Source organism: Drosophila bipectinata, chromosome 2L (genome assembly GCF_030179905.1).
Source record: "Drosophila bipectinata strain 14024-0381.07 chromosome 2L, DbipHiC1v2, whole genome shotgun sequence".
In the NCBI taxonomy this organism is placed as follows: Eukaryota; Metazoa; Arthropoda; class Insecta; order Diptera; family Drosophilidae; genus Drosophila; species Drosophila bipectinata.
In genome coordinates this window covers 12512867-12535748 of record NC_091736.1, presented here as the reverse complement: position 1 = coordinate 12535748, position 22882 = coordinate 12512867, and the positions used below count along the sequence as shown (strand labels likewise).

The window sequence follows — 22882 nt, the reverse complement described above, 5'->3', positions numbered from 1 at the left end:
GAGGTCTCCCGCATAGCTGAGCTCAGTTTTCATCGAACTCTAGGCCCCACCGGACGCAGGTTGCTGCCAGAGCCCTCGCCCCCCACCCGCTCCACACTCTCCCGCCTCGCTCCGGCTCCGGTTCGTGTGTGCTGGTGAGATTGCAGACGAAGACGAGAGTGAATGTGAATGTGAAACGTGTCGCGCATGCGCCGCGTCGTCTTCACCGTTATTGTATAGTACGCTGTGCGTGTGTGCGGCTCTTTGTTGCCGTTTTTTTTTCAAAATTTATCTATTTTATGCAAAGTGATGACCGGAGTTATGCCAAAATACTTAAAATTGCCGGAAAAAAGTAGTGCAAAAACCCGATAAAAATCAAACACCCACCAACATGATACAAATTTTTGTGGATAATTTTTGGAGCTCGCCAGCCATCTCTTTTGCTCATCTTTGAATCCATTGGCCCCTCTCTGTCGCTCTACCGTGTGTTTGCGTGTGTGTGGGGCTTTTTTGGGGTCCCCTTTCGGGGTTTCGAGTCTTCTTTGTTCGAAGCTTCGTCGCTGTCTTGGCTTTGCTTACGATTTCGTTCATGAATTTAATTCATTTTCGTGTTTAATTTTTTTTTCTTTTATTTTTTTTTTTACACTCTGCCACAGCCTCCCATACCTCCCAAATAACAAAGTCGGGTTTTCGCAATATTTTTGTGCAGAAAACCCCAAGAAAACAACAAAGTTACAGGCCATATACAATTTGTTTCCAAGGAGAAGTGTTAAAAAATCTGGTAAATAAGAAGTAACACTCTGAATACCAGGCTTAGTTTTTTTCAGTTGTTGGTCTTGTAGTTTGTTCATAAATTAAATTCTTATTGCAAACATCATCTTTTAAGTACATCAGTAATCTCCGAAAGAGTTTTACTCCCTCACATCACATCACTTCCGTAAAGTAGCAATTTCTATGACATTTTTGGAGTTCTTTAAATAAATTTTTTGTTTTTTTTTTTGTTATAATAAAAACAGATCGCAAAACCACTTAACTTGAACTGTGAGTTTGTCATCGATTTTCTATAGAATTTTTAAATTCCGGCAAGTTTAAAGTATGACTCGCTCCCAAAAGTTAAAAAACAAACAAGTATACCAAAATAATATAATTTTCTTTCGTTTAAAAATAATTAAAATCCAGTGCTTTGCAGACAAACTTAAAATTAAAATATTTTTGTCGAATGTATTTAATATACGAGTTCATTGTCATTAAAAATGCTTTGCCGTTTTTATATTATTTAATAGCAGCCAATTCTGGTTTTGGATGCCAAGTCCACTAAACGAGTTGTTCAATAAGTTTCGGAAATTATCTTGATTTTTGCGCAGCCATTTCAGAAATTAGCCAAAGAAATATTTATTAATTGATATGAGGAAGCTGCGGGCTATGTTCAATGGTCAGAAAGTTGCGGCTTTTGGCTTCTACCACAAAAAAATACGCTTTTTTTGTGCTTTGTACCGTAATTTCAAAGTGATTATTGCCGTTCAGCCAGTCTTCCACGCTTTCTTGACTTTCTCGCTCGCCACCACCTCCTTTTCTTCGGCGGTTCGCCCACAATTTACAGACAATTTGAATTTGGCTTTTACCGCATAGTGTTTTCTCTGGCCTGGCAATTTAATAATAATCTCTAAACATGCATTAGGCTGAAAAATGTTTAGCGGTTTTGAGAGGGTTGGTAGTCTTGTCTTTATGACTTTGTTAGCTTTAGCACTCTCTGCCTGCCATTGTTGTAATGTTAATTGTTTGCAGTTGTGCAATGGCATTTTATATATTTTTTACTTCTCTTTATATCTTCTTTATGGGTATGCCATACCTATACATATTCATAGTAATATGTTTTTTTCGGCTTCTTTCTCTGGCATTGTCGATTATGACTAATGGAATCCGTTTTGTCGTTATGTTGGTTTGTAAGCCATCAGAAGGTCAATTGTTTTGTGGGCAATTCCGTTTGTTTAACCCGGCCTCTAGTTTCGCCTCTATCCTTCTCCATCATTCTCCTCTTTTTTTTGTATCCGCCTATTTGTTTTGCCATTTATTTGGCCATACACCATATTGCATTATCTTATGCAATATAATTAATTTGAAAACATTAACGAACCATTTCGGCATTTACTTGGGCTTTTCTGCGGTTGAGTCCATTAAATATTGGTTTAAAAAACGAATAACGAACTAAAAAGTTTCAAATAAATGATAACTTTTAATGAAAATCTTTATAAAAGTGATATAATAATTATATATATCTTCAATTCATTTCTTTAATTTTAGAGATCAACATGTACAACCCTTAAGTGCGAAATAAATAATCAAAAAATGAAACGTGAAATAATGCAAAATTAAATATAAAATCAACCTACTCAATACCATAAGTTTGCTTAATTAATTTAACAATAAAATTGCACCGTAATCGACCGAGTTTTGTGCTTAGTAACAAACAAAATAGAAATACATAATAAATATTGTTTCAATCAATATGAGTGTTCCAAGCGCGCCCCGCCAGGGGGCAGCAGCTAGCAAAAATCGAGATCCATGTCCAAATAAAAAATGCACACCGCGGCTCCATTTGCTGGGATATGCCGCTAGCTGGGTCTGGCTATTGTTACTGATTAGTCTCAGCTTGGAACTGGGCTTCGTGCATTGTTATGGTGAGTACAGACATCCCCCGCATCTTTTTGTATGGTTATTCAATTCAATTAGCCTTATTTGCATAGGAATGGATTGTGTCTGATCTGATCAATAATCATATAGAAAGTTTTCATGCCTAAATTAGACTTTATTTTAATTATTTGCACAATAGTTACAGTTCAGAACTTTCGTTACTAAAAATTATCTCTTAGTGTCAGTATGATTTATGTATTTTACTTATTTTGCAAGTAAACATAGCTATGTTTTACAAAATGAATTTAAACTACTGAATACTTAGACAGTAAATGGGATAGCTGGAGGGCAACTTTGGTGAATTACGAAAATTTACGACGGTTTAGTTAAATAAAGCTGTCAGAGCTGCTCTAACAAAATACTGTCTAGCCTAAGGACTCAAAATAATTAACAGCATATTTCATATTCATTTATAAACTTTTTTGGTGGAAAACTAAACTGATCTTTTAATTTAATTTAAAGTCTTTTGCCTAACCCCCTGATTACATAGCACCTGTGCACCTGTTTGCAAAGCACTGAAAAGAGGTGTGTCTCATCGCCACCCGAGTCAAATGTCAACGCACGATCAATGGTTTCTCTTCACACCGCCTCTCTAGTTGCCTCTAGTCTTTTCTTTCCATTGTTTTTGATTTATTTATAATTTTATTTATGAAAGCCAGCGGCATAGAGAGTTGCAATTTTTTTCCTCCAACCGTTTAGTGTAATGAAATTAACACAATCAAAAGTTCAATACATCCCATTGTGAAGACTAACCCCACCTTTCGTGGCATGACTGTCTTCCTGCTCTTTGTATGAGCAGTTCAATCGAAAGTTTTCGCGATCTCCGATCTCAGCAGGGGTCTGGTGCTAATTTGTAACACTTTGTTTTCTAAATAGGATTCAGGACGGTGTACAAATTTTCCATTGTTTAATAATTTAATTTGGGTATTTTTATGGAAAAATTTATAAGGTAGATTATGTTAACAAAATGATGTGCACATTTTGATATTATTTGTTACTAAATAAAAGGGGGGTTTTATATGAATCATTTATCTCAAAAAGTACCTAATTTCTCTGAAGAATTTTCTTCACAACTCAAAAAACCCCTAATATTTTTGTAAACTACCTTTAATAGGTTCTTACCATTGGTATTTTGATTAATGAATTAAAAATGATTTGAACAGATACTCGCAAAATTGGAGTTACTGCATTCCTTTTGTATTCTATATAGTCTTAATAAGGCTGCTTAAATTGAAATAAATTCTTTGAGTCTCATTAAGCTGCCTGATTTGTGCGAATTATATTTCATTGTAAATTTAAATTAAGTCATGTGCGCATTTTTTATATTCCGTCAGATTTGGCAACCAATTAACAGCTAACAAATAGATGTTGCTGTCAACGTTATTTTATTTTTTACTCCTTAATTAGTGCTAATTTTGTAAACAGGCTCTTAACGGAAAGCGAAAGTTTTTTTTGGCTTTTGAAATTCAGTCAGAAAAAAATATGAAGTACACATGTAACTAATTATGCCAACTGGGTCATATGTTAAAATATTTTATTTGCTGGGTATATTAAAATCTTAATAAAATAAAAAGAAACTGAAATTCTTTTAGAAAATTCTTTAAAAAAAATTATTATTTTTAACCTAATGCTTTATTATAGTTTAAAAAATAGTAATTTTAGATATGTGTAACATATAAAGTCATTTAAGTCGCGCACAAACCAAAGACGAAAGTGCATTGTTCGACTTTCCGCACATAAATCAAAAGACTTAGGAAACGAACGTGATAGTACAAAAAAGCCGTAACATACTTAAAGCACAGAAAGTGCGATACTGCAATGAAGAATGACAGCAACGGGCTTGGGAACACATAAAAATTCCCCATAAATGTATTTTTTATAAGGTACAGCGTATAAATTAGTTTTTTTTTTGTAAAGGGAATCCGTGTTGTCGTGCATGTTTTTTGACTCTAAAAAAGGAGCAACAAGTATCAGATGAGACCGTCTCCGGATTGCGGCTTCTCATCATGCAGGTGTTGCTTATGTATTTTTTTTTTGTAAACTTTATTCTGTACAACGCCAACGCAGATTGTTTTTCTACATTGCCGTTCAAGTGAATAGATATAGGTTTAAAAAAGTAACATCTTAAATTCGAGTGTAGGAACCTATTCAGTTGAGCGGCACTGTATTTATATAATTTAGCAGAGTCAGCTGAGACCTCCTCTCTCTGACAGCTTCGCATTCTGGCCAGGTTTTGGTTAACCGGATCTGACTCAGTTAACTGTCTTAGGCATGCGACTGAATTTTTGTTTGTCTTTCTGTTATAGCCATCCATCCATCACTTCCTTTCAAAGCACTAAACTACTCAAGCTATTTCTGGCCAATGCCTTTAAAAATAGTACAACTATAAGTAGTCATGATCTGCAATCAATGACGATTCTTCAAAAGTCATAGCCTTGCCGTCAAATAATAACAAAGTATCAAAATGATGTATGTACATAATAAAGTAAGTATTACCGGTGTCTTCATAACTGAATTAAAATCTTGTGGCTTCATTCGAGCCTATTAGAATAACAACAAAAACTGGTTTAAACATCTGTTACGAGTTTTTCGTCGTCTAAACATTTTTTTTAGAATGTTTGGTACTGTTTTTTTTTTTGACTTCGGGCATTGGCTTGGTAATTTTATAACTGGTTTTAGGTCTCCTCAGTGCAAATAAACCATAATAAAAACGTTTAGCGTCAGAACAATTACGCCTTGCAGATTTTTATCACCCAAAGGTGTCGTCCATAAAAAATCATTTTTATATTCACAACTTATATAAAGTTTTTAAGTATTAATTCTTTCAGTACCATGTAAACAATAAATCGGTTTAGAATTATTAAAAAACTATTACAATAAATAACTCAATATTGCTAAAGCCCAATTAAATAAGTATAAACATAATTTTCGAACTAAATAGATCATAAATGTCCGATTGACTCAGCTTGTGCTTACTCCATTTATCCATTCAATTGGTAACATGTGCTACAATTATCCGCGTGTGTGATTGACAAAACCAATTAGAATTAAGGAATGTTTGCTGTTAATTAAGTTTTACGATGACAAGTCGAGTGTAGACTATTTTCCGAAATGATAAAACGATTAAGTTGATTGAGAACCAAACACAAATATGTAAATTAGTGCTCTAATATGGCTGAGCCAAAAAAAAGGATTTTTGATATACTTAAAATATCTATATTTATTTATTTTTTTTTATTTTTCAGAGAAAATGTATAGTCAGACTGAAAAACAGCGATACGACGGCTGGTACAATAACCTGGCCCATCCAGATTGGGGATCCGTAGGTAAGTCGTGGACTGGAACGTCCGGCAGGTGCTGACAACTTTCACAAAAGGGTAGAACCAGACGATTACGCTTCAATTAGAATCTGTTGGCCATGTGTTCGATCTGGATTTGCATATTGATTCGAATTTACATATTCGCCAGATGTGAATGATAACCTTTGCTCGTCTTTCAGATAGCCATCTGGTTCGCAAGGCACCGCCCTCTTATTCCGATGGTGTCTATGCCATGGCAGGAGCCAACCGGCCCTCCACCCGCCGGCTCAGCCGATTGTTTATGCGCGGCCGGGATGGTCTGGGATCGAAATACAATAGAACAGCCTTACTAGCCTTCTTTGGACAGGTGGTGGCCAACGAGATCGTGATGGCTTCCGAGTCGGGCTGTCCGATTGAGATGCATCGCATTGAGATCGAGAAGTGTGACGAGATGTACGATCGGGAATGCCGGGGCGACAAGTACATACCGTTTCATAGGGCGGCTTACGACCGGAGCACCGGACAGAGCCCGAACGCGCCCAGAGAACAGGTGGGTGCTGGTGACGTGGTCTGAACAATATCGCAATAAAGCCTACTCCGCAGATAAATCAAATGACTGCTTGGATTGATGGCAGTTTCATTTACAGCACCTCCGAGGCCTGGCTCAACGCCATGCGCTCCTTCCACAACGGCACCCTGTTGACGCAAAAGGATGGGAAGCTGCCGGTGCGCAACACCATGCGGGTGCCGCTCTTTAACAATCCTGTGCCAAATGTGATGAAGATGCTCAGTCCGGAGAGACTCTTTCGTAAGTAAACATCCGTTACACCCTGAACCCTTTGGAACTAAATCTGAAATTGTATCTTTAGTGTTGGGAGATCCTCGCACGAACCAGAATCCTGCAGTGCTCTCCTTCGCCATCTTATTCCTGAGGTGGCACAACACTCTTGCCCAGCGCATCAAGCGCCTGCATCCCGATTGGAGCGATGAGGACATCTATCAACGGGCTCGCCACACAGTGATTGCCAGTTTGCAGAATGTGATTGTCTACGAGTACCTGCCAGCCTTTCTTGGATCAGCTTTGCCGCCCTACGACGGCTACAAGCAAGATGTTCATCCTGGGATTGGTCACATTTTTCAAGCGGCTGCCTTTCGTTTTGGTCACACAATGATCCCACCGGGAATTTACAGACGTGATGGACGGTGCAACTTCAAGGAAACGCCCATGGGATATCCAGCTATACGTCTGTGCTCCACTTGGTGGGACTCCAGCGTAAGTCCTGATCCTTTCTGGTGAAAAAAAAGTAATGTTAATGGTTTTTAACATTTTTCAGGGATTCTTTACCGATACCAGCGTGGAAGAGGTTCTCATGGGTCTAGCTTCCCAGATATCCGAAAGGGAGGACCCCGTCCTATGCTCCGATGTGCGGGACAAGCTTTTTGGACCAATGGAGTTTACGCGCCGAGACCTGGGAGCTCTCAATATCATGCGTGGTCGCGATAATGGCTTGCCAGACTACAATACAGCTAGAGAGTCCTACGGCCTGAAGAGGCACAAGACCTGGACGGACATCAATCCTCCGCTTTTTGAAACGCAGCCCGAACTCTTGGAGTAAGTCCTGCTAAGATTTCAAATACAATTTTTGTTAAACTTTACCTTTTCCTTAGCATGCTGAAGGAGGCTTACAAGAACAAGCTGGACGATGTGGACGTCTATGTGGGTGGCATGCTGGAGTCCTACGGCCAACCCGGAGAGTTCTTTACGGCTGTGATTAAGGAGCAGTTCCAGCGCCTCCGTGATGCCGACCGCTTCTGGTTCGAGAATGAACGGAACGGAATTTTCACACCTGAGGAGATTGCGGAGCTGCGTAAAATCACACTGTGGGACATTATTGTGAACAGCACAGACGTGGCCGTCGATGAGATCCAAAAGGACGTATTTATGTGGCGCAAGGGGGATCCCTGCCCGCAGCCCATGCAGCTGAATGCCACTGAGCTAGAGCCCTGCACTTACCTGGAGGGCTACGATTACTTCTCTGGCTCCGAGCTAATGTTCATCTACGTGTGCGTTTTTCTGGGATTTGTGCCCATCTTGTGTGCTGGAGCTGGTTACTGCGTGGTCAAGCTTCAGAACAGCAAGCGTCGGCGTCTGAAGATCCGGCAAGAGGCGCTGCGAGCTCCCCAGCACAAGGGCTCTGTGGACAAGATGCTGGCGAGGGAGTGGCTGCATGCCAATCACAAGCGTTTGGTTACAGTCAAGTTCGGTCCCGAGGCAGCCATCTATACTGTGGATAGGAAGGGCGAGAAGCTGCGAACCTTCAGCCTCCAGCACGTGGACGTGGTCAGCGTAGAGGAGTCCGCCACGAATCACATCAAGAAGAAGCCCTATATCCTGCTGCGAGTGCCCAGTGATCATGATTTAGTGTTGGAGTTGGAGTCCTACGGAGCTCGTCGTAAGTTTGTGAAGAAGCTGGAAGATTTCCTTTTGCTGCACAAAAAGGAGCTGACCGTGATGGAGGTCAACAGGGACATCATGCTGGCCCGTGCCGAGACCCGCGAACGTCGCCAGAAGCGGTTGGAGTACTTCTTCCGCGAGGCCTACGCCCTGACCTTTGGCCTGCGGCCAGGGGAACGACGAAGGCGGTCGGATGCCTCCAGCGACGGAGAGGTGATGACCGTGATGCGCACTAGTCTGTCCAAGGCGGAGTTTGCCGCTGCTCTGGGAATGAAACCGAACGACATGTTTGTCCGCAAAATGTTCAACATCGTGGACAAGGACCAAGACGGCCGAATCAGTTTTCAAGAGTTTCTGGAGACTGTGGTGCTGTTCTCGCGCGGAAAGACGGACGACAAGCTGAGGATTATTTTCGACATGTGCGACAACGATCGCAATGGAGTCATCGACAAGGGCGAGCTGAGCGAGATGATGCGATCCCTTGTGGAGATCGCAAGGACAACGAGCCTGGGCGATGACCAGGTCACCGAGCTGATAGATGGCATGTTTCAGGACGTGGGCTTGGAGCACAAGAACCACCTAACCTATCAGGACTTTAAGCTCATGATGAAGGAATACAAGGGTGACTTTGTGGCCATTGGACTGGATTGCAAGGGCGCCAAACAGAACTTCTTGGACACCTCCACGAATGTGGCACGTATGACGTCCTTTAATATTGAACCGATGCAGGACAAGCCGCGTCACTGGCTGCTGGGCAAGTGGGATGCTTACATCACGTTCCTCGAGGAGAACCGCCAGAACATTTTCTATCTTTTCCTCTTCTACGTGGTGACCATTGTCCTGTTTGTGGAGCGATTCATTCACTATTCCTTTATGGCTGAACACACGGATTTGAGGCACATTATGGGTGTAGGCATTGCCATCACCAGAGGATCTGCCGCCTCGCTTTCGTTCTGCTACTCTCTGCTGCTTCTGACTATGTCAAGGTAAGAAACCTCATTCTATAAGCTGAATCAATGCTAATTGAGTCGCATTTTCTATAGGAACCTCATCACCAAGCTGAAAGAGTTCCCCATCCAGCAGTACATTCCATTGGATTCGCATATCCAGTTCCACAAGATTGCAGCCTGCACGGCGCTCTTCTTCTCCGTGCTGCACACCGTGGGTCACATAGTCAACTTCTACCATGTGTCTACCCAGTCGCATGAGAATCTGCGCTGCCTGACCCGGGAGGTGCACTTCGCCTCGGACTATAAGCCAGACATCACCTTCTGGCTCTTCCAGACAGTAACTGGCACAACAGGCGTCCTTCTCTTCATCATCATGTGCATCATCTTTGTGTTTGCCCATCCCACGATACGAAAGAAGGCGTACAACTTCTTCTGGAATATGCACACGCTCTACATCGGCCTTTACTTGCTAAGTCTGATCCACGGGCTGGCCAGACTGACAGGTCCACCTCGCTTCTGGATGTTCTTCCTGGGTCCGGGCATTGTCTACACCCTGGACAAGATCGTCTCCCTGCGCACCAAGTACATGGCACTGGATGTAATTGAAACCGACCTTCTGCCCTCGGATGTAATCAAGATCAAGTTTTATCGGCCGCCCAACCTGAAGTACCTGTCTGGCCAGTGGGTGCGTCTGTCGTGCACAGCATTCAGGCCGCATGAGATGCACAGTTTTACGCTGACCTCCGCCCCGCACGAGAACTTCCTCAGCTGCCACATTAAGGCCCAGGGACCATGGACTTGGAAGTTGCGAAACTACTTCGATCCCTGCAACTACAATCCAGAGGACCAGCCCAAGATCCGCATCGAAGGACCGTTCGGGGGCGGTAATCAGGACTGGTACAAGTTCGAGGTGGCCGTCATGGTGGGCGGTGGCATCGGGGTGACCCCGTACGCGTCCATTCTCAACGATCTGGTCTTTGGAACCAGTACCAATCGGTACTCGGGAGTTGCCTGTAAGAAGGTGTACTTCCTGTGGATCTGTCCCTCGCACAAGCACTTTGAATGGTTCATCGATGTGCTACGCGATGTGGAGAAGAAGGATGTAACCAATGTGCTGGAAATACACATATTCATCACGCAGTTCTTCCACAAATTTGATCTGCGAACAACAATGTTGGTAAGTATTTGATGAAACTTTTATGTTGTAGATTTTATTTATTAATAAATATATATGTTTTGTTTTCAGTACATCTGTGAAAACCACTTCCAGCGACTGTCAAAGACTTCCATATTTACGGGTCTTAAGGCAGTCAATCACTTCGGGCGACCGGATATGTCCAGCTTCCTGAAGTTTGTTCAAAAGAAGCACTCTTATGTGAGTTATTTTTATACCTTTTTCATAAACATAAAAGTAATTTATCATTTGTATTTTTTAGGTATCTAAAATAGGAGTCTTCTCCTGCGGCCCACGACCGCTGACCAAGAGCGTGATGTCTGCCTGTGATGAAGTGAATAAAACACGAAAATTGCCTTATTTCATTCACCACTTTGAGAACTTTGGCTAAGTGTTCGCCAGCGATTTGTACTTAATCCTGCCAACTGCCGGGAGGGCCCTGTCATCCTCCGTTCTACCTGCCGGCCTCACTCTGAACGACAGATAATTCTTAAGATTTCTTTAGATTCTTAAGATTCATTCATTAGTTTAACCAATTTACTTAAATCGCTATCTCTATCTATATCTCTTAATGTTAAGCTACGCGTTCAATCGTATTTTAGTCAAGTTTCGTTTAGTGCATTATGAAAAATTATCCCATTGATACAAAAAACCAGCAAGAGAAACAAATGAAAGAACAACAAAACGGCCTCTACTTATATATGTGTATGTGTGTATATGTGTATTTATTGAAAATATGATTTGTTATCAGTTTTTGTAAAGCATTCGCATTATTTATTAAAAATTTACGATTATGTTGAATAGGCGCAAAGAATCGAGTTTCAAAATGGGTTTCAAAATGGCGCCATCAAGCAGTTTCCGATTAATGACTGCGCATGCGCCGGAAACAGCTGTTTAAGGATGACTGTCACCCCAAACAAGCAATCACAAATGTTTATTTTTTACGTTTAGTCGGTTTTTGCTTTCCGAAATAAATAAATAAATAAAGAAACCAAACCATGGAGAATCTAAGACTGTTGGTGATGGACACCTACAGCACCTTACTCGACCGGGAACTTTGCATCAACGAATGGGCCCAGGAGCGGTTCGTTTTGGTTGTGTTTTCTGGAAGCCCTCTCTTAGCTAAGTTTCATTAATTTCAGATTAAGTTTTGCGGAGCCCTTGTGGCGATTTATGAGCATTTATCTGGAGCCCAGTATTCTTTTTAATCTCCTAATACCTCTATCCGGCATCTATAGTCAGGAGCTACTCACGCACTTGCTCTCGGCGGTTACTCTGGTCAGCACTTTGAACTCCTTTGAGAAGTGGTATGCTTTAAAGAAAATTGAGTTTAAAATCTAATAGATAAGCCTTTGAAAGTTCAGTTTTGGTATAGGAGAATAGAGTTCCAAGTTATTTAATCGTTGGAGGACACAAGGGCTTCATGCCCAAAAAAGTAGGCTACAAAATAATGGTCCTCTTAGGCACTGAGCCCTTTTAAGTTTAAAATGTGTTTATTTTGTAAAAACCCGAAAGAAAATGAAGTACCTTGATTCTTTTTAAATTTTGTAAGCTATAAATTAACCATTTTATAAAAATGTATATGTTTTTTCAGGATCTATCCAGAAATGCGTCCTTTGTGGTGGCTCAGAGAGCAATACGCCAAAGGTCAAGTGCTTAACAAGCCGCAGGTTGCTCTGGAAAGCAATAATCTGAGTTGTGAAACCAGCGGCGGGCTTCCCTGTGGCCACTCAATGACCTTCACCGTATTTGTTCTGATCCTGGCATCCTTTTTCTTCGTTCACTGCTGGCAAAGATATGTGTACTGGCGTTCCTCCATTTGGCGTTTTTTTCTATATCCTTTGATTGTCAGTGTGGTGGTCTGCATGTGGCTAAGCCGTCTCTTCCTGGCCACCGAGTTCCTACACCAGTGCGTTCTGGGCAGTTACTTTGGCATCAGAGCTTTAAATTGCTTTGAGGGAAACATAAAGTACCTATATTCCACACGACGACGAAGTGCTGTGATGGTGGTTATCATTTTAGGAGGAATCGCTATAGGAGTTTATTTTCTTAAGCTGCATCTTAGCATCGATCCACATTGGTCTGTGAGAGAGGTGAGTATTCACAAGCTTATAAAGTTTAAAGCTTTAATATCTTATGTCCTTTTCAGGCTTTCAAATGGTGTCCCGAAGCCACCTTCATGCGCCATGAGGCTAGTCCCATATTTATACTGACCCGAGATTTGGGAAACCTAATGGGAATGGCTTTGGCATCCCCCCTATCAAAGCAGTAATTATCCCTTTTTAGGGCTATGGCATATCAAATACTAATGTTTTTATTGCAGAAGAAGCAAGGAGTCGACATTTTTGCGAAGGTGCAGTGTCTTGGGAGCTTTGGAGTTGATTAATTATGGCTTGAGGCAAGCTACTCCCAAACAAAACGGCCGATTTGCTTTCCTAGCCTATGAATTTTCTAGAAATGCTTTTCACTCCCTGACATTGTTAAAATATTTAACAAATTTGTACTAGATTTATATTATATTTTTTAAAATAAAACTAATTTAGGCCAAATTTGATTTTGTAAAAATAAACGTAACACTTTATTTACTTTTTATGAGACTCGCTGAAACTATTTTTTTTTCTCGATCACATCATGTGGAACAAAATATTTACGAAGGATCTATATTTGAACACTTTTCTTGGCTGTAAAATAAATTAAATTAAGGAATTAAAGAAAAGCATTATACAAATATGTACTTACTGTCAATGACTTTCTGTCCCTCCTTCTGCAGGTTGGTGTTTTTAACGGAGTGCCGCCTATCCGACCGGAAGAGGCAGTCCACGTTATCCGCCTCGAAGAAAGCGTACACCACGCGCACATTATTCGTGAATCCACCTCCATCCTTCCAGGCACTCACAATGACAATGGGATCCCCGTCATTAATGATGTCCGCTTTCTTGGCGATGGTGAGGGCAAACTGGACCCTGGAATCTACATCCGTGGTGTAGTCGTTGCTCGGTTCAGAAGTGTAGACCACGGGGAGAATACCCCGGTGTATATACACCCAGCGGGCGGTCCTTTCGCAACGAGTAAGTGCCAGGATGGGACACCGGGGACGGAACTTGCTAATCAAGGTGGCGGAACGTCCCGAACTGGTCAGCACCACAATGAGGGTGGCATTGGTGCGCTTGGCCGTTTCCACGGAGGCTATGGCCAGCGAATGGGCAGCGTCCAGCTCGCCGCGAACCTCGCTAACTAGGTCCGAGAAGAGATCCCGAAACCAGAGAACCTTTTCCGCCTCGCGGCACAGCTTGTCGCAGGTGGCTACGGTTTCGTTGGGATAGGGCCCGATGGCCACCTCCGAGGAGAGCATTATGCAGTCCGCTCCATCGATAATAGCATTGGCCAGATCAAAGCACTCTGCCCGAGTGGGCTGAAGTTGGTATCGCATAGTTTCCAGTATATTGGAGGCCACAATCACCGGCTTGCCTGCCTTGTTGCACTGGCCCAGGATGCTCTTCTGGGTGATGAACAGCTTCTCCATGGGTATCTGGGTGCCGAGATCAGCCCTCGACAAGAGTAGACCATCTGCCGCTCGCATTATTTCTGAGAAGCGACTGAGGGCGATCTTGCTGTCCATTTTGGCAATGATCTTGATGTGCTTCCCCTTCTCACCCAGAACAGTGCGAAGTTCCTTCACATTCTTGGCACTGCGAACAGCCGACGCAAAGAGAAAGTCTACATTGGCTTTCATGCTGAACTGAATGTCGTACATGTCCTTCTCGGAGACCGCCGGCAGGTCTATCTCAACCTCAGGCAGGATGACGTTGCAATTATTGTTCAACTGTCCGCCCTGAATGACCTCGCAGAGTAGCCCGTCCACGCCCACTTCCATAATGTGGAGCAGAAGCTTTCCATCGTCTATGAACAATCGATCACCCGTCTTGGTCAGATTGATGATGTTCATGTAGTCGACATAGACAGCCTCCTTGTTTCCTTTGTCGTACAGATCCCGATTAATGGAAAGTCGTATGTTGTCACCGCTGCGCAGAAACACCTCTCCATCCAGCAATCCTGTTCGGATCTGAGGTCCTCGAGTGTCCGCCGCTATGGCCACTGTTCGTAGGTGTCCTGTCTCATGCTGGATCCGCTCGAGAGCCTCATGCACCAGCTCAAGGGTCTTCGAATGCATCTCGTGGGACTCGTGAGAAAAGTTCAGCCGGAAAATGTTAACGCCCTTTAATATCATGTGGTAGATTGTGTCCAGGTTCCGCGAACTATGGGATATAGTTGCTATCAAGGAAACCAGACGATGGTGCGTGGCTGGGTGGGAGATCTCTAGCTCGCAGATGTGATCTAGTTGGGTAGAGCCCTCCTTCAGCACAGGAGTCGCAGATTGAGCCATTTTTTTTATTTAAAAAAAAACTAAAATTTTGATACAATTTTTTAAAGTTATACCTTTTAGTCTGACAAGAATACAAAACAAATTTGACCAGAAGGTTTTGAAATCATAGGAATATAGCAAATGTGAGAGAGAATCTTTACGAAGGAAGCAAATTATAGTGATTGGAACTATGGTAGAAAAAACAGGTTAATACACACAACTGAACTAACTAAAATATGTGCTAGGAAGTGTCTCAAAAGTAATAATTTCCGACATCCTGTTCTTAGCTTGGTCAAGAAGGGTTTCCGGCGGGATTTTTTTCAGAAAAACATCCATAACTCGAAAAATAATTATCCTATCATTGATTGTTATACCTTCCCGGTCTTAGATCTCCTAGTAGTAGAATAATTCTGCATCAAAACCTGGCCAACTAAAATCTTACCCCAATTTTGCAAATTTTCATAGGATGTTACCATCATGATTTTGGCTAAAACACGAGCAAAAATTTTATTTCAAATTTTTGTAATGTTTTGATGCAGAATAAAGGCAATGAGTTTCCTGATTACTAAATGGTAATCCTTTTCCAAATCCGACAAAAATTAACTGAAATATTTGATAGGTAACCAAGTAAACTATTTGGATATTCTGTTCTTAGCTTGGTTAACATGGTTTTCCAGAACTTTTCCATAACTTGGCTAATATCCGAAAGGCGAAAGTTATACCTTTTCGTTCTTAGATCCCCCTCCCCCGACTCATTACTAAAGGTTTTTTATTTTCAAAAGAGTTTTATTTATATTTTTTCTATACTTTTTTCATCATCAAATATTAAATACGCTCTACTTCACAATCCAACTAATTTTAGTTAACTATTATTACTCCTAACTGATTTGAGCTAGTGGCTAACTTCCTATATACTTCGAGCGCTTAAGTACCTTTTACATTAGCTTTATGTTAAGGCATTAATTAATTGCAACTAAAACTAATGGCAGCGCATGCTCTTAGGATAACTATCATTAATTTAATAACACTAATGTAAATGCCTGGAAAATGAGTTTAAATTAATTGAAGAGAAATGGATCTGAACTCTAGGTGAAATGGAGTGAAAGCTACGTCTAATTTGTCCGATATGTTAGTTGGTTGATAGCCAGCGGAACTAGTGTAGATCTCTGGTCCAGACACCGACTATCTGCAGCCGCACGACTCCACTACCATGTTGGGCAGGGTCTTCAACGTGGCCGTGTTGCTCGAATCCATCACGACCAGCTGCAGCGAGGAATACTGTTTGGCGGTGCAGCAAGGCACCAACTCTAGCGACTTGTTTGCATTGTTTGTCGATAGAATTTTCTGAAAATAAATGAAACATTTATTAGTTTTTGTAGAATAAGTATATTAAGACTGTGACTCTTACCATTAAGGAGCTGTGATGGGAGGCTGCTTGCGTTACGCTCGCCACTGAGCTGCAAGATCCTCTACAGAAATAGGCATTGTAGCCCTCCGGCTGCAGGATCCAGTTGCTCCAGCCGATTTCCTTGAAGGAGATGTAAAGCTGCTCCCGACAGCACTCGGTAACGCCACTGGAACAATTAATGCTTCGCTTCTGGCGGGATTTCGTTCGCCGGCTCTGCGTATCGATCATGATGAATGGTCGATAGTCCTTGTCCACCGAAATGATCTCCTCCATGCTGCTGACGTCGCAGGACTCGCAGGATATATGGATGAGATGGCTCAGTTCGTGGCTGCCTATCCAGCGCTTGATGGGCCATTCGATGTCGATTTTCATCCACTCATCTAAAAATATAGATCAAGAAAAAAAGGTTAGTTTACTTGATAAATACCCTTTAAAGCCTAGACCAGGAGAAGCTTTTTCCCTTTGGCTTGTTTACTTTTCAATTAGAATAATATTTTGAAATGTTTTTTCTTATCAAGCGAATGACCCCAGAAACTCCTATTTTCGGGGGTAAGACGGACGTTGATGCCTTTTGGCCAAAGTTCAGTGTTTTCAGTATTTTGTCATGTTATTCACCCACACGAATCTGCGGCGGTCCTATCACGAATCTGCGAAATGATCTGTCTAATTGAAAAAACAAACAATGATGAAGCGGTCAGCGGTTGTCAACGTTGCCACTTATCTGCCAGCAATACCATTTTTTTTTTAATTCCCCTATAATATAGAGGGTGTCACTGAATTTGATTTCTTTCCTAGGGCTATTAGGGTCAGTTTTGGCAGCTTAACTGCTGATCAAAGGTCCAAACGTGCTGATTCGATTCTTTTAAAATTTTCATTGATTAGAGTGTGACGATGCTTACCTTGTGCATCCACCGACTGAATGGCAATGGTTTTGGCCACTGGCAAGTACTTGGAGTCTTCCTGTTGCTCCACCTCCACCTCAGAGACCACGATTGTCTGCTGCTTCTGGGTGCTGTTCAGTTGGGGACCTTCCTCAACCACTGCGGTGCGATTCTGCTTGTTCTTGTAGAGCCACAGAACGGCGGTGCTAACATCGAATCCTTCGGTATTCGGATCATCGATCTTGAAACTGAAGCACATTGACGGCTTCGAACCCATGCGCTGGCATTCAACATGCTCTGAAAATAATAAATAATAAATTAATTTTAATACTATCTTTTAAAGTAAGCTATTATTTAAATTATAAATTTTATTGTAAAGATCACTCACCTCTATTAAGCAGTATAAACTTTTTGCTGGTTCGTGCATAATAATCGTCGAGTTCCTTGTTTTTGGTGGAGTCATCAGGATGGGAGAGAGTCACACCCTCGAAAATGGGTTTCGGGAGCTCCACGGCAGCCACCTTTGGGCTTTCTTTAAGGCGTAGCTTCTCCAGGATCTGCTGTTTCACGAACTCAATGCGGAGGTGGGTTAGCTGCTCCTCAGTGATGTGCTCTACTTGGCGATTGCTTTCGCATTTGGGACAGCCGCCGCCGCTGGACTTTACTGAAATGGTGATATTCTTCTCCAGCAAATGGGCATCGGGTACTACTGGTGGCTCAGGCTCTACTTCCTGGTCCTTCTCGTGCTTCTGCTCCAGCTCCTCTTCCAGCTGGTGCCTGCGATCCTCTGCCATTAGTTCATTTCGGGCAAATTCCAAAGGAGTTAGGTCCAGATCGGATAGATCGTCGGATGAGGAGGATGCAACTTGGGGGGCATCACCAAACATGCGGGGATAGTCATCGCTCTCGATTGGGTTTTGGTTGCGGTGGTCCTTTTCGTCCTGCTCGAGCAGGAGCTGCCACAGATGAGGCAACGGCAAGTGCTCCGGGGCATGGTGGTTGTAGCTACGCTCCTGCTCCATCAGGTGCTCCTGCTGATGCAGGACATGTCGCCTCAGTCTGGCGTAGTACTCTTCCTGGCTGATCGGTGCTTCGTCCTCCTCGCTGGTTGGATCCGGTTCTGCATGCTTCAACTGCCTTGATCTCTTTTGGCGGATGTGGTGCTGCTGTTGCAGCTGCTGAGAGGTGTGCTGCACTAGAGGATGTGGCTGGTGCTTGGGGTGCGGACGCAGGATGTCGCCACGGGAGCTGGGATGCGATCGGGCATGCAGGCGATTGTAAATGTTATTATTCTCCAAGGCCAGGCACACCAACAGCACCAGAGTAATAAAGTATTTCGCCATTTTCTTTGTTTGATATTTTTTCGGAAATGGGTTTGTAAATTTAATTACTTTGTTGGTTAATTTTTTGTCACTCAAATTTGACTTTTAGAATGGCGCTGATAACTATCTGTTTGGCAGCATTAACACATCAATAACTGTCCTTTCTTCAATTACAAAACACATAGAATTGAATCTGTGCTCACTGGGTTGTGCCGTTTTAACGTTTTCTTCAATCACGTTTTTTTAATTTTCTATAATTTATCACAAATTATTCGCCTCGACGATGCATGATTTAAAGTTTATAGATTTCTAATATTTATGTCTGCAAATAAAAGACAATTATATTTTTATTAATATACATGAAATCATTTTCATAAAATTAAGTTTTTTTTTTAATTGTAAATTCTCTTTAATTTTATCACTTTTCATAAGAAAATCTCACTAAATTCTTTCAGGTATTTCGTCATTTATTTACTTGCCAAGCTCAAAACGATAACGAGACAAAGTGCAAATATTCTTTGACATTAATTTAAAAAAGATTTAGTTTCGCTTTAAAATCTCAAGCAAAACGTGCACAAATTTTATTTGTTAAGGTTATCTCAACGAAATTGCGCACAGCCCGCAGGTTGTGGCTGCTAATCGGTCCGGTCCAGGACCTAAACCGGAGCGTAGTTTCGAGCAGGGTTGCTGATAAGCAGGTGCAATTAGGTCTCAATTAGACGGACCACACACGTACCGTGGGGCACTCCGGTTGGCTTTATTGGAATTTGATGACTTGGCACCCAAGTCGCCGGGGGGGGCAACGGTGATCACTTTGAACCCGGACACGAAACGCGAGCTCTGAGGAGCTTCTTATTTTTTTTTTTCGGCCGCTTATACGGATCGGGAGTATATATATTTTTTATTAGCTTCCTTTCGGACATGCGACAGCGCAAACGAGTTGTGAATGAATGAAGCGGTTGGCTGATTAGTAGAACAATTTATGTGACGATGGCCGCTGATTGATCGTTCCGCAAGCGGGCCAGACAGAGAGAGAATACGAGCCGAAGTCACCCGAACATAGACCGATCGGTATGCGATTACGCGGCTATAACTCGAATTCCCAGACCTCTGAGACCGAGACCACGGTTACGGTTACATGTCGCTCTCGGCAAAGACAAGTGCATATGCAAATTGTCTCGCTCATTGCATCAGCCTCAAGAAAATGCTAAAAAAAAAAATTTTAAAATGCGATCTGCATAAAATTTCTTGCTTGCAGTTTTATTTTTGGTTCCGCAGCCCACCTGTAAGTGCCACGCCCCTAGACGGCGCCGGTCACGTTTCATTTTTCGGAAGCGTTTAGCCGCAATGGGCAATTTTGGTTTCGATTGAATTTATGATTGAAGCGGATGGAATTCAATCGGATCGGATTGGATCGTATCGGATCGGATCGGGCCGAATAGCCATTCATGCTAATTACCCCGAAGCGCAATCAAGCTTTACTTTGATGATCCGACGCGATTGTGTGTCAATCAATTAATAGTGAACACGTTGCTGATAAGAGCCTCCCCCTTTTGCGCCCCACCTCAAATATTTTATGGTTGTACTTGCCAGTTTTGTGTCAGTACGACTTTTTTTTTTCTTTTCATATAAACGGGAGCATGAAATATGGCACGAATCCAACGACCAATTAACGATGCTTACTAGTATATGAGTTAATCGGATTTGGGTAATCGAAGCGACCGATTAAAAAAGCACTTGCATTCTAAATGATTGGCGCCGCCTCTCAAATCGTCAACTTTTGCCTTTACTTTCCGATTTCCAATAAGGGGGAATATTCAAATGAAAGTGTGGCGGTTGGAAAATTTATGGGGGTTTTAAGTGGGCGATTCACGGGCGAATATACATATATTTCTGTTTGGGAATTTCATCAGCCAGATTTTTTATTTTTTTTTTTTTCTTTTCGTTCTAGGCTAAATGTGGAACAGTCGGGTAAGGTCAAGAAAACTAAAATGAAGGCCAAAGCAAATCACGAGTTGTACAGCTTTCGATTTAAATGGGGTTTTAAAACGGAACACGTGCCTTCTTCACACTCGTAGGCTGAGAACTTCTAGAAAAAATTAGATCATCATATTAAATAGAAACTAACTGTGTATAGGCATTAATTAAATTCAAATAAATACTAAGAATTCTGTACAGATAGGCGTTTTTGCAACTTTGTACAAGAGTTGAATGACAGATTAATGAAACCTGAGTGGGGGCTGATTCAAAAGGATATTACAAAATACAGGTTATGTCTGTACATTTTGGGTTTTGGCATTTAACAAGTTATATAAATTTATTAAAATATTATTAAGAATTATTTTTCGTCCTTGATTTTAAACATAGGTCGCCGTACTTATCAACTCATCGCATATTTTTCCACAAACGACAAACGACGTGGTTTGCCACGTTCCCAAATCTCAGTTTTTACCCCATCACCCCAAATGACGCCGATCATGGCAGCAGGGGGGCTGTCATAACAGATCAAAAGCCGATTGGACGGGATCGGATGAGGAAGTGGCAGCGGGCATCACCACACACGTGACATGCGGCACACTTTTTGACGCAATCAAGGCTCTGCACTGTCCGAGTTATCAGTAGCAGAAATCGACCAAAGGCGTGTGGCTCGTCGGAATGCGTGGCAAAGGGGTGATAACTGTGCTAAGGGGCAGAACCCGAAGAAGGTCACTCGAGGCCCAGCGAGTGGGGCAGCGCTACAGCGACGTCACTGACCACATTGACAGCGCGTGATCGCGACGGGCTCCCGGTTGCCAACGCCAGCCAATGCAAATCGGAGCTTTTTATTTTTTTTTTAGTTGGGTTTTCGAGTTGGATTTCAAGATGAGTTGCTCTGGTCGGCTCGGCACTGCACCGAGCTCTGACAGAGCGATGGGAGGTGCAAAGTACAGCAGCATTGAGTGGCTCCCCGACTGACTTGACGACTCTTCTTGGGGGTTTTCCATCCGCACAACTCCCAGTATCATTTTCGCATTAATTACGGGGCAGCGGCTGGGGCTATCGTAATTGGCGGGCATTATCACTTGCATTTCTTTCGCCAGCAGTTGAATGCACTGCGAAAAATGCGCTGTCTCCTGGCTTGGTTTTTGGCAATAAATCTCCCAAACGCTGCTGTACATTCTGTTTACTGGGTACGGTGATCACCGCCTGGCAGCATGTCTCGCTAGTGAACTTTGGAACCGCTCACGGAGATTGCCCCGATTGGCAGCAGCAACGCAAATTAATCTGCCTTAATACTTTTTCCCCCACACGCTGACTGCTGATGTTCAAATAAATTTCAGGATTTTCTAAATTCACTTGGGAATACGTTTTTTTTGCCAAAAATTCCACAAATGTGTCACACTTCAGGTAATACAATTTTTAGGTTATGAAAAGTATATTGAAAAAAGGCCATTTACTAATCAATCGATGATAAACCTATCAAAAGTAACATATTAGACTTCAATCAAATATTTCACTTTTTATGTCTTGGGAAAACTCCCAATTACCCACATTTTGCTGAATAATGTGTTTCATGGGAATATAATTTTTATATCTCTATAAACTTTTATTAAGCCATAAAGTTCGTAATAATTTCTTTGATTTAAACTGCTGGAATATTCTTTAAAACCAAATTGTAGCATTATATAACTCACCTTAGTTAGTAATCCATTGGTGGTTTATAAAAAAAAAGTAAGCCCTTTAAGCCTTTTAATATTGTTGCTTTTAGAACGTCCTTGAATTTTAGAAAATCAGTTTTTGCTTATTTTGTGCCTTTTTGCAATTCATTTGCACTGACTTATCATTGTTTTTATTTCACCATTTGAACTTGATCTCCTCAGAGTGACAAGCCACTATTTTATTCAACAAATACAAAGGCCTTATGTTTTCCCCTTTTTTTAATGACGACGAGGTGTTTTTCGTGGAATTCCACCTAGAGCACTATTTATCAGGATTTTTAAACTGTATTTGTCACCCAACTGGGGTTACTGGTCGTATAAAATTATTGGATTTTGGTCCGATCGTCGAGAACGTCTGCGTGTGAATAATTCAACGATGGGCGACAGCAACCGCAAAGGCTGCCCTGGAATTGGTATGACAATCTGTATCTGTATCTGTAGCTGTATGGGTGTGATGGGGAATGGGTGCGAGAGTGGGTACGGGTACGGGTATGGGTATGGGTATGGCCCAGTCTGCAGCCCGCAGACAGGCGCGTTGTTTGATAACAGACATACATAAATGATTGGCGCACTCCTTCGACGGTGCTGTGACTTATTAAGTGATGCGCAATATTTTTATTTTTTTAATTGAGAGCCGGGAGAGAGCTGCTGAGCTGATAACT

At 42.1% G+C, this 22882-nt stretch overlaps 4 protein-coding genes across 12 annotated transcripts; 2 read left to right on the top strand and 2 right to left on the bottom strand.

The window, feature by feature from the left end:
- The first annotated feature begins 39 nt into the window (after nt 1–39).
- On the top strand, nt 40–11370 carry Duox (dual oxidase). Of its 6 annotated transcripts, none has more exons than XM_070277024.1 (11): nt 40–134; nt 2281–2657; nt 5916–5996; nt 6170–6519; nt 6573–6777; nt 6839–7242; nt 7304–7581; nt 7638–9410; nt 9468–10551; nt 10621–10749; nt 10811–11370. In XM_070277024.1, exons 2-11 carry the CDS (start codon nt 2486–2488, stop codon nt 10937–10939), a joined length of 4605 nt encoding a protein of 1534 aa, XP_070133125.1. In that variant the 5' UTR covers nt 40–134; nt 2281–2485; the 3' UTR covers nt 10940–11370. The 6 variants fall into 6 exon arrangements, with proteins under 6 accessions (XP_070133125.1, XP_017097109.1, XP_070133127.1 ...); XM_017241620.3 differs by having other exon boundaries at nt 40–225; XM_070277026.1 differs by having other exon boundaries at nt 54–120.
- Nucleotides 11371–11439: 69 nt separating this feature from the next.
- G6P (Glucose-6-Phosphatase) lies at nt 11440–13102 on the top strand. The gene is made up of 5 exons (XM_017241625.3): nt 11440–11632; nt 11691–11855; nt 12143–12641; nt 12698–12816; nt 12872–13102. Exons 1-5 carry the CDS (start codon nt 11547–11549, stop codon nt 13053–13055), a joined length of 1053 nt encoding a protein of 350 aa, XP_017097114.2. The 5' UTR covers nt 11440–11546; the 3' UTR covers nt 13056–13102.
- LOC108125316 (pyruvate kinase) lies at nt 13098–15009 on the bottom strand. Its single transcript, XM_017241446.3, has 2 exons — nt 13288–15009; nt 13098–13229 (listed from the first exon to the last, which is right to left on the bottom strand). The coding sequence occupies exons 1-2, from the start codon at nt 14930–14932 to the stop codon at nt 13207–13209; spliced, it is 1668 nt and encodes a 555-aa protein (XP_017096935.1). The 5' UTR covers nt 14933–15009; the 3' UTR covers nt 13098–13206.
- A 679-nt stretch (nt 15010–15688) lies between these two features.
- Nucleotides 15689–22594, bottom strand: daw (activin beta chain dawdle). 4 transcript variants are annotated; one of them, XM_017241718.3, is made up of 5 exons: nt 22197–22594; nt 17589–18844; nt 17219–17497; nt 16320–16699; nt 15691–16255 (listed from the first exon to the last, which is right to left on the bottom strand). In XM_017241718.3, the coding sequence occupies exons 2-5, from the start codon at nt 18541–18543 to the stop codon at nt 16094–16096; spliced, it is 1776 nt and encodes a 591-aa protein (XP_017097207.2). In that variant the 5' UTR covers nt 18544–18844; nt 22197–22594; the 3' UTR covers nt 15691–16093. The 4 variants fall into 4 exon arrangements, with proteins under 4 accessions (XP_070133507.1, XP_017097207.2, XP_017097208.2 ...); XM_017241719.3 differs by lacking the exon at nt 22197–22594 and adding an exon at nt 19259–19457; XM_070277406.1 differs by lacking the exon at nt 22197–22594 and having other exon boundaries at nt 15689–16255; nt 17219–17495; nt 17589–17813.
- Between the last annotated feature and the right edge of the window lie 288 nt (nt 22595–22882).